General features: G+C 38.2%; 1 protein-coding gene across 1 annotated transcript; it reads left to right on the top strand.

Annotated features, from left to right (window-relative positions):
• Window positions 1–212: 212 nt before the first annotated feature.
• LOC146318331 (kinesin-associated protein 3-like) lies at window positions 213–14,964 on the top strand. Its single transcript, XM_084732588.1, has 20 exons — window positions 213–348; window positions 2,082–2,213; window positions 2,489–2,646; window positions 4,492–4,553; window positions 4,867–5,008; window positions 6,199–6,298; window positions 6,403–6,527; window positions 6,661–6,759; window positions 7,574–7,752; window positions 7,917–8,079; window positions 9,457–9,557; window positions 9,684–9,792; window positions 10,024–10,136; window positions 10,328–10,493; window positions 11,653–11,778; window positions 11,994–12,092; window positions 12,236–12,321; window positions 12,462–12,618; window positions 13,416–13,500; window positions 13,792–14,964. Exons 1-20 carry the CDS (start codon window positions 320–322, stop codon window positions 13,892–13,894), a joined length of 2,334 nt encoding a protein of 777 aa, XP_084588714.1. The 5' UTR covers window positions 213–319; the 3' UTR covers window positions 13,895–14,964.
• Window positions 14,965–17,943: the final 2,979 nt, after the last annotated feature.

Raw genomic sequence — 17,943 nt, 5'->3', positions numbered from 1 at the left:
TTTTAAAGACATCTCAGGCTGTTCATCTGCTTTGTAAATGGTTCGTGTAAATGTTTTTCAGAATGTAATTTTACTTCTTTAAACTGAAAACATTTCCGACACAGTAGGTGGCGGTAGGCATCTTTAAAGTTGGTTTGCGATCTGCCAAAAAAACACGAAGAAGAAGGAAGACTTCCATGTTTGTAGTTCAGTCCCGCTGTTTTGATAGTGGTGCTAGCGATTAGCTCACGGATTTCTCTGGTCGTGATTTGGAAGATTCGCTAAATGTGATAAAGCTTTCAATTTACATTAAAATCCGAATAAAAATAATTTGAGAAAGATGCAGGATGACGCGCGCTACCTCAAACGGTAAGACGTGACTAATGTTAACTTAATTCAATATAATTTGGGAAATAGTAACATTAGCTAGCTAACCTTACTGGGGTGCCTCTTGCACGTTATAACATTAATTTGAAAATATGGTGTCTGTACTAGACATACATCTGTAACTATACTTTATGTGTTTAACAAGCGCCCGAATGACACGCTTGTTATTGAAATTTCATTGTATCTGTTTGGTCCTTATGCGAGCGTTCCTGTCGCCGGGACAGAAGCTCATACTTATTTCTGGTCAAACTACGGGCAAAATTATTTTTCTTGCTCGCCAGAAAAAGCTCGTTCTAACTGTGGGATGGTTGAAGAGATTTTCTAATCTACTATGACCAACCAGCCAATTCGGCATATGTATAATCCATACATAACTTACACATAAGAAATAAATCTCATATTTTATAACCAGTGCGGTTGCTTCCACAACCATGCCTCTCCAAAACCGCCCCTTCGTGGAAGATGGCTTTAACTAATGCAGAGAAGGGAGCGTATCTGTGGGAAGCAAGCTACGGAACCAACCTTTGTACATACATACAGTGCCGAATCCACCAAAAGATCATAAAAACAATTTAAAACCTGTTTCATTGTCCAGCTGTCCTGAGTTTTGGTCGGTAAACTCATCGCCATTCAACGGACAGATTGTTAAAATGGGGTTTGGCATTACATCCCCTTAGTGAAGGAGGCTGGGATATCTGGGTTACAGCTAACAGAGCTAGCAGGCTACAGTACTGTGAAACGGTGACCGATAAACTGACTTGCTAGTCAGCTGTCTTTTATGGAATTTATTTACTGTCTGATAGTTTACACTGTGAGCTGATCTAATCTGTCTCATTATCCAGCCCTTTATGAAAACATATGTTAGCCCGTTAGCCGGCCAGTACAGCCATTTGTATGTCTGTGCCTGGGCGTGTCTTCCTGTACAGTGTACAGTACAACGTTATTGTTTGGGTGGATGGATAAATCGGTGGATGGATAAAACAGTTACAACAGTTTGCATGATAGTTCAGATTCAAACAGAATCTATTCGTCTTGTGTGTCACTCATTATCAATAAGTTATTATCAAATTTCTGAAAAAGAGGTATGATAAACATCTCAGCTGTCATGGTATGTTTGAAATGTATAAATGAGAAAAAAAAGGTTAATAAGGTCATATTCTCGAGACAGAAATTTATGTCACCCTGCTTATTTATTATGGATTTCATTGAGCCCTGTGCAAGGTAGTGAGAGACTGATTCATCAGCCTGATTAATCAGGCATTTTGAGATAATCAGCCTCAGTGGAGGCAATCAGAGGGCTGATAAACAAAAAACGTATGCAGACACCGCTTCAGGCAGCTTATTTAATTTGCATCTTAAATGAGTTAAATAGTATTTTAATAAGTTTTGGAATAGAGATTAGATGTTTGATTTATTATTTACTTAAAGGAAAAGGATTTTTTTTCTTCTAAACATGTTATATGTGTTAAAACAGTTGCTGAAAATGTGAAAAGACTGAGAACTGTGTATTACTGAATTGTGGAGTTGGACTGTTAGACTGTTGTTCACTATTTCTGTGTTCAGTGTTTTTTGAGTGGACCTGAAACATGACCTAATTTTACATACTTAGAGATTTAATAATCATTCAAATTTGGCTAGGTGGTTAATAACACGTTTCAGAACACACACTTATTGTTGCTTTACGGTCCCTTTAACTGTCTGTTCATCACCCACAGCAAAGTGACTGCAGGCAGTCTGGATGTCCATCCAACAGAGAAGGCCCTTGTCGTCCACTATGAGGTGGAAGCGTCTATACTTGGAGAGAGTGGAGATCACATGCTGGGCGAACGCAAGGAGGGACAAAAGATGTGAGTGTACTCTTGATTTTCATTACATATCTCTCTTTCGCTCTCATGCCCTCTTGGGCTGTTGTTCCATCACTACTTCTTTCTCTACTTGAATTAAAATAGTGATACAGGTCTATCATTGAAATGTTTTTTGTGGTTAGAGGCTCTACCTCTTTTCATATAATCCTCATTTGAATTGGTTTAGTTTTATTCAGGCAGGTTCTTGAAATCACCATTGTGATACTCTCACCCATCCACCTGTCACCCTTCTCTTTGTCCTCTCTTTCTCCCTCCAGTATCCGTGTGAAAAGTCTGTCACCTAGTACTGATGTGGGCGCTTTGGCCAAGAAAGTGGTGGAGGAGTGTAAACTCATCCCTGCCTCCCGTTTGCCCCAGGTGGAGCAGCTCCTCTACTACCTGCAGAACAGGAAATCATCACCAGTGGAGGGCAAAAGTCAGTCATGTCACCATTATCACACTCTTACTATACATTTGAATGCATCTACATTTTCACCATCAAAATTTGATCACAATCCTCATGTCATCTGGCACAACGCTCAGGCCACACTGTCAACCTTGTACACATAAACTTTTACTTGTAGGCTTAAGAAAACATGCGTCAGATGTTTGAATGATTTTATTTGTCTCTGGGATAACTATTAACTGACGCATGTTGAATGCAGTTCTTTCTATGGTCCACATGAAACATCACAGCATGGAATGTTGTTAACATTGCTCCACACCAGTTGGATATGTTTAATCTTTGAGGAGTCTTAAATGTTACCAGTAAATTGATTTGCCATGTAGTTCCTGCTATGTACAGTCAGTCCCTCCAGGATTTTGCCAATGTTTTTGGGATTGTTGCAGCCTCATTTCTTGGCAGCTTTTCTTAAAAAACTGTGATGCATGTTGCACTGTTTTTAGACATCTTTTGCGATGAAATGGCAGGAGCAAGTGAAAATTGTTGAGGAAAATAGCTTTTTTTTGTGATGAAAAATTCATTGCAAAAATGTAGAAAAAGGAAATCAGACAAAATTGTAGATCGCCAAGCACAAAGAAAAAAAATTCTTGTAGTACAAGAGTTGAATAGCAGGGAGAAAAATAAATAGATAAATAAATAAATATATTTTTTGTATAATTCATTTAAATTAAAGGCAACTTGTTCCAGGGTAAGAGTTGAAATTCAGTCAAAACAGCAAGCACAAAATTATAAAATAAAAATGTGCCGAGCATTGTCAACCGACTGAATGTTTTGTTTTATTATACTTTTTTTGCATTTGTAATTTTTTTTTTATTTTGTCACGAGTACTGAAGACAACATAATCTTTGTCATTATTATCGACATTTATCAGAGATGTACATGTATGATGTTTTCGTGAGGGACTGGTCTGGTTGTGGGACTCGTGAGAAGCAATGCTGATTGGTCAAATACATGGAAAAGTTGCTGAGTTTGGACAAACTTGCATGCCGCGCCAAATTCTCTTGTGAATTGTTGTGATCGCAACATCCTGGAGGGACTGCACAGTACTGCAGTACTGTATGTATTGTTGAATACACAATGAAAAGATTCATGCATAGATCAGAGTTTGTGTTAGACTTTCTCGTTGTGTGTCATTTTGATGGAGAGGTTCATAAAAATTATTGACTCTAGAATTATAGTTTATTTTTTATCCGCCATTTTGATTTCGATCGGAATCACAGTTATTATACAAAACAAACTTGCAGATTATGCCTGTTTAGGGCGTGGAGACAAAAGATGAACAGAGACACCAGTGGTGTGGTCACTTTCATGTCAACAGTGGAGGTCTACTGACTTATTCTGACTTATTTATTATTATGACTTATTCAGACCATTAGGGAAAGGGGGAGAAATATATTCAAACATATTATATTGTAATTAATTCTCATGCACGCTGATCAGAATAATGTCGTCCACGGCTCTTCTGCCAGCAGTGCCAGGGTGTGTCTGTCCCTGTCTTCTTTCATTCATGGATTTTTACTTTTTTTTTTTTTTTTACTTGAAATATATGATGTCCATGTAGTGAGTTTGTGGTTATTTTGATAAAGATTTCTCTATCTCCCTTTTATATGTCTGAAGGTAATTTTTCCATCATCGTTAAAAAACAGTCAATGAAAGAAAATATCAAGTTAACTTGTCCTCTGGCGTTGATGTGTAAAATAATAAACCCATAATAATAAATTATTAACCATATAGTTAATTAAACAAAGCTTCAGGTTTTGAAGGAAATACAGTAGGGTAGTACATTTATTGTTAACTGTTTGTCTTTTGTTTCACCAGTGGAGAAGAAAGAGAAAAGAGCTGTGAAACCCAGAGAGCTGACACCGTTCGAAGGAATGGAGGTAACAACTTCAAACACTGACCCTGTCTGTTCATTCATTCATAGAGATGGTCAGTTCATTAGATTTTGTTCTGTTTTTATGTGACCAATCTTTAGGTCTCTATCCTGATTTGACAACAACAAGTCTTAGCCCTCTGTATCATGCAATGATCTATGATTTCTTATTTATTTATTTCCGTTTCGTTTATTTAACAATATGGCTGCTGAAAGGCTAAAACCTAAGAGTTTGTTTGACTTGAGTAGTGTGTCATGCCTTGTTAATATAAGTCAGTAACACTGTGTGAATGTGTCTGTGTTCGTGTTTGTCTGTGTAGTTAAATGAGGAGGCCAGTATAACCAGAGTGGACGAGTATGTTGAGCTGCTCTATGAAGGAATCCCAGAGAAGATCAGAGGCTCTGCTCTTATTCTGCAGCTCGCCCGCAACCCTGATAACCTGGAGGAGCTGCTGCACAACGGTATACTTTCATTCTAATACACCTAACACCTACACTTAATTCAAACTGAAATGACTTACTAGTTAAATGTGGTACATTTCTTTTCCCTTTTTTTGAAGCTCAAGCCAGTCAGAGGGTGTGGTTATGATGTCTTCTCCCTTAGGTTGGGTTTCTTGAGTGCTCTTTTTTGATCATAGTGACTGAATACCCAGTTTATTTCTCCTGATTCTTTACAAGCTAGAGACATAATACTAATCCCTGCGCAGTCCTGCTGTTTTTCTAATCAGAGATGTACCAGACTTGAGGTAATCACAGCAGCACGGGGAAAACCTTTCATGAAGTGCACATAAAATAGATCAGAAAAAATGAAATGAAATGTTCTGATATTTTCCATATTGGTAAATGATTGAAACATGCTGTTTGAATTAATGTAAGATTTTCACGTCAAGCTCAATTTTTGAGAGACTGACCTTTTATCAGTCGCAGCCCTCAGATAAAATGGAAGTGAAAGCCACTGCTGTCTAATGATGGAAGTTAAGAGTCTTACAACAGAAAGTTTCATTAATAAATCAACAATCATTTTTCTAGACTTTCACACTGTGATGTGTTTACTTGGGCTGGGAGGAAAATTGATTCCCTTACATATTGTGATTATTTTAAACCTATGTTCTAATTTATGTTTTTGATTCATGAATCACTGTAGTTCAAATTAAATTGCTTCATTTCAGTATATACTTATTAGACAAGGTGGAAAGAAGTTACTGCTTTTATCCAGCAGAAGACGAAGTGTATTTTTTGAAGTGTATGGGTTTCATTGTTTTTGGCAATATGACTCACAATTTACAATCAAGAAGTCTGTGTTTGAACTTCTTCCCATAGTCTAGTGTTAAAAAAACCAAACAATATGCAATAAATCATAATATTAAATACTTGTAGAATCACAAAGCTTACATATCTAATTGGCACCCAAATATTGTGATAGCATCAGATTGGAAGATAAGTATATTGTCTCAGTCTGACTAAGGTGAAAGTGGTTGTAACACACATAAATATGTGTGTCAATAACAAATTGATTCAAAAGATTGTGGTGAACTCAACGCCTGCTGTAGCTGAAGGTTACAAGTTTCTAAAACAGACAATCAAGTAGTGCACACTTGTGCTCTTGTGTAATGTGTGTGTGTGTATGTGTGTGTGTGTCCATGTGTGTGCAGAGGCAGCTCTGGGTGCTCTGGCCAGAGTACTGAGGGAGGACTGGAAACAGAGCGTAGAGCTGGCTACCATCATCATTTACATCTTCTTCTGCTTCTCCAGGTAACACACACACACACACACACACACACACAGTGACACACTCCTTTAGTGTTTCTTGCTGTTCTACTTCATCCTTTACACGGTGTGTCTCTCCTCTCCTCCAGTTTCTCCCAGTTTCACGGAGTTGTGAGTCATTATAAAATAGGAGCGTTGTGTATGAGCGTGGTGGAACATGAGTTGAAGAGATATGATGTGTGGCGCGAGGAGCTACGCAAGAAAAACAAGGCTTATATCCTTTGATCACATTTGCTTCTTCTATTTGATCTTTTTCCACCCTCCATCCTCCTCCTGTATGCTCTACGTGACTGATTTTGTGTGCATGTGTTTGTACAACGTGTTTTTCTTAACACACTTTCTTGTACGTGAGTCAGCACCAGAGAACGGCTCGCTAAGAAGAGACCAGGACAAAGCTCTGAGAAAATACCAAGGTCTTCTGGCTAAACAGGAGCAGCTGCTCCGAGGTATAATGTCTGTCACTCATTCTTAAGAATATGTATGGGGGGGGGGTTTAATTTTTTCTCATTACCGTTTTGCTACGGTTTCCAGTTTGAATGGCGCCCTCAAAACAGTGCACAACAGTGTGCAATTGGCTTTCAGATATGTTTTCACTGGTTTGGTTGGTGAACCATAGTACCCAATCAGCAGCAACGTGTATGTAAACACTGCCATATTAAAAAGGCTTCGTTGTGCAGTGCGCTTGTGTGCACAATAGAGTGTTCTATGCTGTACTGTTTCTGTTTAAATATACATTTTGCTGCTTATTCTTCAGTTGAAGGGCTCACTGAAAAGGTTAAACAGTCTTAGTAAAAAATCAAAAATGCAAGGCTCCCTCAAAAGCACACCAAGGCACACTTTAAAGTTTGTATAAAGTTAAAATGCTTTTATTTTAAATGGCAGAAAGGTTTAAAAAATGACCAGTGCATATCGACCAACACAGGCCTTCATCAGGGTCAGACAGGAGTAACTTGCACACCTATGCAGTGTTATACTAATGAGTTGAGTGGGAGAATAGTTCCCTGTACGTTTTGCTGCGTTTTGTTGGGGCTGGACGCAGCCCAGGAAGTGAGACAGGGGTCCTTAGGGTATAGCTAACCCTTCACATGCCTGATTAAATCATGTTTTTGTAAAAATCTGACAGAAATCTGGGACACAACTTAAAAGGGCCAACATTTTCATAGAAGATCAATTTTATAATAAAAATGATTATAATAGCACTTTTTTTTATACCTATGTGATATGATATTTACTCCTCCTATGTCTCTCACTGTCTCCCAGTGTCTCTTTACCTCCTGTTGAACCTTGCTGAGGACACGAGAACAGAGCTGAAGATGAGGAATAAAAACATTGTGGGTCTGCTGGTCAAAGTTCTTGAGCGGGACGACGAGGAGCTGCTGGTCCTGGTGGTTTCATTCCTCAAAAAACTGTCCATCTTCCTGGAGAACAAGAATGACATGGTGAGTGGAAGAGGTGTGTTTAAATATCCAGTGTGTAAGATTTAGGGGGATCTATTTGCAGAATGTGGCAGAAATGGAATATAATATCAAAAGGTATGTTTTCATTAGTGTATAATCATCTGCCTGTCTTGTACTCATTGCTCTTTGATGTTTGTGACCTGCAGGCTGAGGTGGACACTATAGAACGACTGACTCGTCTGGTTCCCTGTGACCATGAAGACCTGTTGAACCTGACTCTGCGTCTGCTGCTGAACCTCTCCTTCGACTCAGGACTCAGAGCCAAGATGGTGGAAGTTGGACTGTTACCTAAACTGACTGCCTTGTTGGGTAACAGCACACACTAACATATACATACAATACAATATATACAAATATTGCATGTCCAGCACATTATACTGTGTATTGCATGGTTCTATGGATGGGAATGTGCCTGTTGGTTGGTCGGGCCACTATTTTGATTCAGACTGAAGTTTCTCAACAACTATTAAATGGACAGTCAAGATTTATGACCAAATACCTGCAAGATGGTGAAGTCCTGTAAAATAGTAAACATGGTGTAGACTTTGCACCTGCTTAACATCACTGTGTTAACATAGTCTAGGGGTCTGCAACCTTTATTATCAAAAGAGCCATTTTTGGACAAAAAGGAAAAAAAAAAATGGTCTAGAGCTGCAACTATTAATTTTTCTATTTTACACTGAAACATTTTTTTTGGGGGGGGGTGGCGTCCATCGAAAGCCTGAGGAGAGGGGAAAAGGCACTGAGTCTTTGCCAGCCCTCCCAATTTTCCCAGGAGACCCCTGTTTTTCATTGCCCTCTGCCACTTTCCTTCAGAGATCACAATTCTCCCATATTTTTGACAGATTTATGACAAATTTTTGCACCTTTTTTTTCTTGCAGAAAGCCTAAAACTAATACATCCTTAGAAAAACATTTGTAAAATATACATTTTTCTGTGTTATTGTAATGAAAATTGAAACTGAACTACTGATTAAACGCCGTGGTCACATTGTTTAGCTAAGTAATTAGTAGAAGTTGCCATTTAGACATCATCTGCAGTTACCTGCTTGCAAAAAATGTGCATGTTAGTTGATATTTTCATTCTTTAAAAGTCACCAGGATACAGGAAACAAAGTCTATGAAACTCAAAAATTCTCCCATTTTGATTTAGAAATGCTCCCTAATTTTGAGGAGCTAAGGTTGGCAAGTATGGGCTATGATGCACATTGTATTTATACTATAATACTATACTAGACTATAATAATAAAAAAAACTTTTTTTTCTTAAATTTGTTATATAGGCTACATATTTGTTACAATTTAAGAATGATGAGAATCACTGTAGACTAACAAACATAAATGCAAATTAAAATGTTAATAAAGAACTGTTATTCGTCTCATTTTTTTGTCAAAGCCACAGGGAGCCACTGAAAAGGGGCAAAAGAGCCACATGTGGCTCTGGAGTTGGAGGTTGCTGCCCCCTGACATAGTAATTGTGAGCATGTTAGCATGCTGACGTTAGCATTTAGCTCAAAGCTCTGCTCCACAGAGCTGTTAGGATGGTTATAAGATATCAGTCTATTGTTCCTAAATATTGCGAGATGGTAGTCTTATTTTCTCCACCTGTAATTGTAATTGTCAGTTGTGGTCAGTCGATAAGTATAAGATTATTTTGACTGGTGTTTGTGTGTTTGTTGTCATGCAGGTGACGAGAACAACCGTCAGGTAGCCATGCGTATCCTGTATCACATCAGCATCGACGACCGCTTCAAGGGCATGTTTGTTTACACTGACTGCATACCTCAGGTACAGTGAGACCCACTTCAAATCACTTTAAATAAACTAAAGTAATATGAGCTCTTCACTTCATCCTATACACTGACTTTGATGGTTCTTAAGTCACAGGTAAAATGTGTTTGCGTTTCCATCTAGCTAATGCAAATGCTGTATGAGCACAGCGAGGAGGAAATCGAAGCAGAGATCATCTCCATCTGTATCAACCTGGCGGCAAACAAGAGGAACGCACAACTCATGTGTGAAGGTATGCTGAGCTGCATTTATGCCCAGATGATGGCTGACACAACAACTTTTCCATAAGTACATCCTCCATTTTCTGAGTGGTGGTGATGATGTACTGTAGAGCTGGGTCTCGACTCAGTTTCTGGCTTTGGAAGGGAGTTTTATGTGTTCAACCCTGTTTGTTTGATCTGTGATTATTGGAGAGACAATACTTCTGTTTAAAAAGAGCCTTTGTTTGTGTCTCTCTGTCCAGGAAATGGTTTAAAGATGCTTATGAAGAGAGCTCTGAAGATGAAGGACTGCCTTCTGATGAAGATGATCAGAAACATCTCACAGCATGATGGACCGACCAAACCACTGTTCATAGTCAGTTACAAAAACATAAAAAACAACAACACTCCTCTGAAATACTCAAGTATTGTTGTTATCAGTGTTAGTGTTTGTTCTAAGTTTTAGTATTACTGTTTGTGGTAGTAGTACTATCAGTAGAGAAGTCTGTCACTTTACAGGAGGGTTTTAGTGGCCCATGAACGACATGTCTCTTCTGTCTCTGTCAGGACTATGTTGGTGACCTGGCAGCAGAGATCCGTGCAGAGGAGGAGGAGGTGTGGGTTCTGGAGTGTCTGGGGACGTTGGCCAACCTCACCATCCCTGACCTGGACTGGGAGCTGGTGCTGAAGGAGTACAACCTGGTGCCCTACCTCAAAGACAGACTCAAACCAGGTACTGATGAGAATTAGAGAATACACACAGACATAAACCAGGGAGCATCCTTTAATGATAAGGCGTGTAATCGGTTTTAGAGTCCAACTGATCATAGCCACATTTTTACAGAATACGACTGCAGGGTAGAGCTGCAACTAACAATGATTTTCATTTTCATAGTCAATTAATCAGTCAATTATTTTCTCAATTAATCATCAATTAGTTGTTTGTTTTAAAGTGTTAGAAAATTGTGAAATTTTCACAAACCTTAAGATGATGTCCTCAAATGTCTTGTTTTACTCACAACCCAAAGATATTTAGTTTACTGTCAGAGAGGAGTAAAGAAAGATGATTTTTAAGAACAGTTGCTCAAACCGATTAACCTATTATGAAAACAGTTGGTGCTTAATTTAATTATCAGTTATTCATTGCAGCTCAGCTGTAGGCTATGTATGGTTTTGCAAATTTCTTCAAGTGTATTCTTTACCTTTGTGTTTTTATTTATAGTTATTTAAATTATTTTATTTTTACTGAGTTTAACCTCAAACCTAATTACCATATATTCATTGTCTCTTATGATAAAGTTTATTCTACAGCAGACAAATCATAACAACCAGATGTTAGCGATGTTTTTATCACAGTGGGTGTTTGTGAAAAGATATCTGCCGTGTCATTATTGGGTTTTTGTTATTCCAAATATTAGTTACCCATAACGGTTCATTTTAAATTGATTAAGCAAATGATTCTTTTTTTCAGTTTCAATATAATGACTATATATTGATTATTCTAAATATTTTTTAATGACTCAAATTATACAACAATTACTTTACCATAAATAAATATCAAAAACATGTGTCACTAATATTTAAATGTTTTATTCAATCATTATCCCGAAAAAGAGGCATATAAAGCACATTCAAATAATAATAATGAATGTACATTTTAGTGTCATTAGTCTGTTATTAGTCTTATTCTGTGTCACTGCTGTTTTATGATGTTCATAATAATTACAGACCATTGATCAAAATACTGGATTCATACAGTGATTAAATTTAATCACAGAAATGCAGAAATGTATTTTCTACTACAACAACCTCGATCACCAACACTGAATAAAGTTCCTTCTCGTGAGGTTTGCCTCTTCAGTTGCTTATGTGTGTGTTTGTGTGTGTTTCAGGCTCAGCGGAGGATGACCTCATCCTGGAGGTGGTGATAATGATCGGGACGGTTTCCATGGACGACGCCTGTGCCGCCATGTTGGCTAAATCTGGCATTATTCCTGCACTTATCGAGCTGCTGAACGGTAACACACACCTGTGGTTTTGTTAATGAACACCATGAGTGGTAAATGTTCACACACCCTTTGGATTTTGAATTTTCAGATGTCCAGATGCCCAGTGAAGTTAAAGACAAACAAAAGGCTGCTCATATGAAAACAAGTAAACCAAACAGTGCTAGACTTGAAATGACTTATACTGTAACCTGCCTTTCACATGTTCTTGTGTTTGTTGAATGTAGCCCAACAGGAGGATGATGAGTTTGTGTGTCAGATTGTCTACGTCTTCTATCAGATGGTGTTTCATCAAGCTACACGAGACGTCATCATCAAAGACACCCGTATCCTTCCCACAGTGCAATATGTCTGTCCTCAATTCAAGTTCAAGTTGAGGAGGCTGTAACATGACAGACTGTAACATGACAGACTGTAACATCCTCCATCACCTCCCTCAAAGTGTTTCTTTCTTTAACCGTCTCTCCAGAGGCTCCAGCCTACCTGATAGATCTGATGCATGACAAGAATGCTGAGATCAGAAAAGTGTGTGACAACACCCTCGATATTATCGCTGTAAGTGATGCACACAGAGCAGCAGCCTGAACTAACAAAAGTAACACACTGACAATCTTTAATAAGGAATGGAAACACACAGTCCTGTCTTTGTCTGTAGGTTGCTCTCTAACTTATTGACCTATTTCTTCATCTTCCAGGAGTACGATGAGGAGTGGGGGAGGAAGATTCAGTCAGAGAAGTTCCGTTTCCATAACAACCAGTGGTTGGAGATGGTTGAGAGTCGCCAAGCCGATGAGTCTGAACCATATCTCTATGATAACGACAATGACAGGACTGATCTGTTCTATAGCGCAGGTAATACTGTACAGCATTACAAACATTCATATGATACAGAACAGTACCATTCAGTGGTACACCAAAACATTATAATAAATACAATCATAAGAAAAATGTATAAAATGCAATAGAAAAATGTGTAAAAAGTTAGACATTTTAAAATTAAGAATGAAATTATAAAATTCTAATTGATACTTTATCGAGCACTACCTCAGCAAGGAATGAGCAGCTTTTGGTGTCAGTGTGGATTGACTTTTATCCACTGAAAAGCTGCGATGTTGCTGTGTTGCTACTGTAGTAACATTTATGCCTTGATTCCACCGTGCACAGGTCTGTGACTGCTTCTGTGACTTGGTTTTGATCCGGCCTCCACACAGCGTTTCAGAAGTGTTTGGCTTGCCCAGACATGTTGATTTCCTCAGATTTTGTTGAGTTGGTCACTTTTCCTTGATTCTTGTGCGTCTACCATGGATAAGTAGACTACGTAGTTAAATTGTTTCTATTTTTTTTTATGATTTTGAGTTTACACATGGTGTTTTATTTTGAAAATTGACTAAATGCTCTATGCTGTTCCAGTGTCTGACTTCTGACATCTGTCAAAAACAGACAAGGTGCAGATTTGAAGTGGAGCAGAGAGACACTTCTGAAATGTGCTGTGATACTTCTGGTGGAATCAGAAGCGCTGTTTAGGCTTCAACCAGCTAACGTGGCCACAACACAGCTGTAACACGATACAGCTGTTCCTGGTGGAATCAAGACTGGTTATGTTGACTTTGGCTTAGTATGAGTGATTTTAACCTCATGTGTGTCTTTAGATGGAATAACTCCAGCAGATGGCTCAGTGAGCCCAGATTTCTTCAGTGACCTGCAGCCTCAGAATGGAGACTTGCACCACACAGGGTGAGTTCACTTACTCAACAAATATGAGCTCACAGCAGGTATAAAGTGAGTCAAGTGAATAAAAAAGCTGCAAAGGAACAAATCATTTGTCCTGTTTTATCAGCTAATTGGACTGAAATGAGGAAAAACAGCAGAAGCAGTGTTGTGCCAGTTTATTTTTGCCACAGCAGACAATTACATGTGTGTATCTGTCAGCTGTAAAGAGCAGACCAGACTGCCAGGCATTGATTATCTGGTATCGCAGACATCTGAGAAACAGACTGTGTTAATGTGACTGCCTTTGTTTTCCAGAGATGGCAACGATGTCTTTGACCAGACCAGCTCATCACCTGGACGACCAGCTACGGCCTACGGCTTCAGACCTGATGAACAACCCTTCTATCAGTACTCATAGACACACACGCCTGGTTTGTTGAAACACTTCAGGACGTCCCATTATCTTAGGTCCAGTCCCCATCCACGTCCTGCATGTCCACTGATCTTTAGATTGAACTTTCACTCCTAGAATCCCTCTTGTCATAACTGAAGGCATCACACTGGTATAGTTACTAAGACAATAATCATCAAGGCTGAAATGCTGGTAAGGACAGACACACTACCACTGCAGATTTTCAACTAGTTATTAAATAAACTGCAGTTCCATGCAGTCACCCTTCATTTCATTCATTCAACATTATGTCAAACAAATAAGTAGTAAAGTCTTCCTTCCCCTCTGGATTTTTATGGTGAGCTCCCAGTGGGTCAGCCAGTAACTTAAAGAATGTGAGCAGACTTATGTTGATAAGTTTTTGCATGTTTTTCCAATGTAATAATGAATATTTGTTACCTCTTCAAATTCACTGAAAAAACATTTCATCAAATGTGTTCTTACATTCCATTGTTGAACAGTTTGAGATCCAATAGTTTGACTCATCTGACACTCTGTCGACACACTCACACTGTTCATTAACATACACTACAATGTACGTATCTTTTGTTTTTTGTCTATGTCACTGTAAAATGGGAACATTGTTGTTGGTGGTGCTTATTAACTGAGGGCTCTTTCACAATGCCAGGTCAGTCTGAACTCTGGTGGAAGACAGCTGAGCCTCATTAACCGTGTTTACATGTAGTTGTCAAGCAAATTTGAAGTCAACTTTTGAAATGTCGCAAAATAGAAAGTGCATCTACATGTTTGAAGCCAGTAAACTAGGCGGTTATATAGGCTACATTAATAAACACAGCAGAGGAAGTCACTAACAAACCTCAATGAAGAAGAACCAAAACCACTCGCCTTGGTCTTAAGAGACTGAAATGGAGGAAGGTCTTTTTTGTTTCAGTTGGGCAGTCAAAGCCAACAGCAGACACAGCTTCTTCTTTTTCTCTTGAGCGGGAACTTTTGATCATCTGCGTTAAATGTTGCCATCAGAAATAATTCAGAAAAAGTTTTTCCATCTCCGGTCAAGCTCATTAACTCTTTTTGAAAAACAGCTTGTCTGTAAAAGAATTTTTCCGTTTCCATCATCTTTTTCTGATGTGATACTTAAAAATGCGCAAAAAAATTGTTGATGGAAACATGGTTATTGATGTATGGGCACAACCGAGCACCGTGAGGGGAGCAGAAAAGAAGTGCTTGATTTTCACCTCCTTTACAGCCCTCACAGGTGGTCATGCTCCCCTCAGTCATGGTTACATGTCTCTGCCATTATTCTCCCTTTTTCCCCGTGCATGTCAAAAGAGGCACGAACCCTGTTCCCAGGCAACAGTGGTCAACAGCTGCTCTTTGATGAGGAAAGCATTACCACAGATTGGAAAAACAGCAGACAACTGTGAAAGCAGAGCAGCAGGCTTGGGACCAAAGGGGAAAATCAAATTCAAGTTCAGGTTAAAAAAAAAAAAAAAAAAAAGCATAAGAAATGTTGGCTGGAAGTTGAAGTTGAACATGCAGCAGTTCTGTGCAGACGTGGTTCTGGTCATTTTTGTATGTTGCTGATGTCAAACCGTAGCAGTATTTTATTTCATCAGTGATGAGAAAAGCAGAAACTCTGTCTCTGTAGAAGAAGTGGGCCCTCGCTCTCGAGCTGGATCTACACTATGTCACTACATGATGAAATGAATGTTATTTACCTGCTACCATTAACCACTGATGCTGCATCTGTCCCCTTAAACTTGGGATGAGCTAAAGTGGGGCATCTGCTAACCATGTCAGCTTTAACTGCAGGAAAGTCCTCTGAGTCACTGCAGGACATGCAGCAGCTCGGAGCAGGGCCAGGACACAGAGCTGGGGTCTCTAATTTTCTGGTCACGGAGTGTAAATATACTTTGTATTGTTCATCATCTGTAGGAGGGGATCAGGGAAACCAACTTCCTTCCATGAACTGGCTTTAAGTCTATTCAAGAGGAAGACGGGAACCTCTGTTTTTCCATTCTTGCTGAATTATAAAAAATATCCATAATCCTCTGTAACGTCTGGTTCTTATGACTGTTTAAATAGCGAGAAAGCACTACACTGAAAACATAGAATTTCTTCATACTGCATACTAATAGTATACAAGTTTAGCAGCAGTGACATGAAGAGACTTGGGGGTGAATGTTTTTGTTGTGTCAACTTAGAATTTCATTCTCAGCAGTTTCCTGCGGAAGTCGCTGTTTGACGGTGTCATTGTTGACTGTTTTCTCAGAGCGTTACTGCAACAACATCAGTACTAGGGCTGCAACTAAAGGTTAATTTAATGATCGATTAATCTGTTGATTGTTTTCTCGATTAATCGATTATTAACTGATCAGTGGTTTGGACCGTTAAATGACAGAAAATGGGGAAAATGCTGATCACTGTTGCCCAAGACAACGCCCTCAAATGTCCAAAACACAAAGATATTAAGTTTACTCTTGTAAGAGGATCAAAGAAACCAGAAAATATTCCTTTCAATTTGGACATTTTAATTTAAAAAACAATTCAAAGTAGTTGGCAATTAATTAAATGATCCATTAATAATCAATTAATCATTGCAGCGCTAATTAGTACATTAACTGACAACAAGAAAAAATTAAAAAGTGCATAGAGGACTGTGACTAGATTCTAGATTCTCATCAAATCAAATACCAGAACTGGCTTAGTTAAGAGAAGTGATATTCCTGTGAGCGCGGCACATACTGCTGATGAATACTGCAATGAATGTATAAATGTGAATCAGAGAAAAATACATACATTAAATATATTGTGCCATTGACTAAACAACATGAAAAGGAGGGTCACTCATACTGTATTTGCAGGACACTGACAGTTAGCTTCATACTGTGTTACCTATAGGCATATTTGCACATATAGTTCAATTTTGTTGCATGTTATGTTTTGTTTTTTTATTGTAAGTTATTGTTACTCTCTGTACTGTATATCATTGTGTTTTTTATAATTGATTTTATTGCTACTTAACAAGACACTGTAAACAGAAGCAAGTACTGAACTATAGATTGGCTCCATCTCTTTTTGTCTGTCTTTCATCCTCAGGTTCTTTAATAAAAAAAAGAAAAAACTCCCACATTTTGTACATGATGTGACTGTTTTCTGTTTTCTGGTACAAATGTAGTTTTGTTTACAGTCATTGTTTCAAACCAGAACATATTATATGTCCCTTTTGTGCTGCTTTCAGGGCTTGTAAATTTATTTTCCTTTGTTTTGTTTTAATTACAGTATTTTAGTACATTTATGAAATAAGACCTATTTCTGTCATTTTCTCCTGGTGTTTTCACATAACACAACCATTAAATGTCTCACTTTAAGAAATATATAAAAAATGCAAACTAAAAACAAGATAATTCAGTTGCGTCAACAATCGATATATTCCAGGAAGCAGACAAGGTACAAAGTGATCATTTCTACATTGTGACCCTATTACAAAACTCTCCTGAGATTTGTACACACTGTCTCATTGTTTGTTGTACAAACTAATTATGTGTTGTAATGTGACTGTTGTGGTTAAGATCTGTGATCATGGTTTTGGTTAAAATGATTATCACTTTCACAAAATCTTTCATGGGTCTGTAAAAAAAAAAAAAAAAAAAAAAAAAAGACTAAATATATGAGACGGATTAAGATGCAAATTTCAATCAATTACAAAGTAAAGCATAAAAACTGTCAAGATATCCACATTGCCCCTAAAACATTTGCAAAATAGATTTTTTATAACATATTCCCACCTGTGTTGTTTACACCATACTACATATATATATACATATATATGTGTGTATATATATATGTGTGTGTGTGTGTGTGCGTGCGTGCGCGTGTGTGTGTGTGTGTGTGTATATTACCACAGTTATAATTGATCAGTGGAATAGAGTGAAATCATGGGACAAACTGTGCAGCTCTACAGTACTACTGAGATTCTCTTTTAGCTCTCTGTTTTAGTGTTGTACCCCACAGCTTTACTGTCTCGTTTCACCGTCAGTGCCCTCATCAGTGTT

This window comes from Lutjanus erythropterus, chromosome 12 (genome assembly GCF_056507025.1).
Source record: "Lutjanus erythropterus isolate fLutEry1 chromosome 12, fLutEry1.hap2, whole genome shotgun sequence".
Lineage (NCBI taxonomy): Eukaryota > Metazoa > Chordata > Actinopteri > Lutjaniformes > Lutjanidae > Lutjanus > Lutjanus erythropterus.
This window is presented reverse-complemented; position numbering and strand designations above follow the sequence as displayed.

Excerpts from the sequence above, each read along its gene's own strand:
- LOC146318331 (XM_084732588.1), top strand. The coding sequence starts at position 320 with ATGCAGGATGACGCGCGCTACCTCAAACG. Across the intron at positions 349-2,081 it reads GACGCGCGCTACCTCAAACG|CAAAGTGACTGCAGGCAGTC; the intron begins GTAAGACGTGAC and ends CATCACCCACAG. Across the intron at positions 12,619-13,415 it reads TGATCTGTTCTATAGCGCAG|ATGGAATAACTCCAGCAGAT; the intron begins GTAATACTGTAC and ends GTGTGTCTTTAG.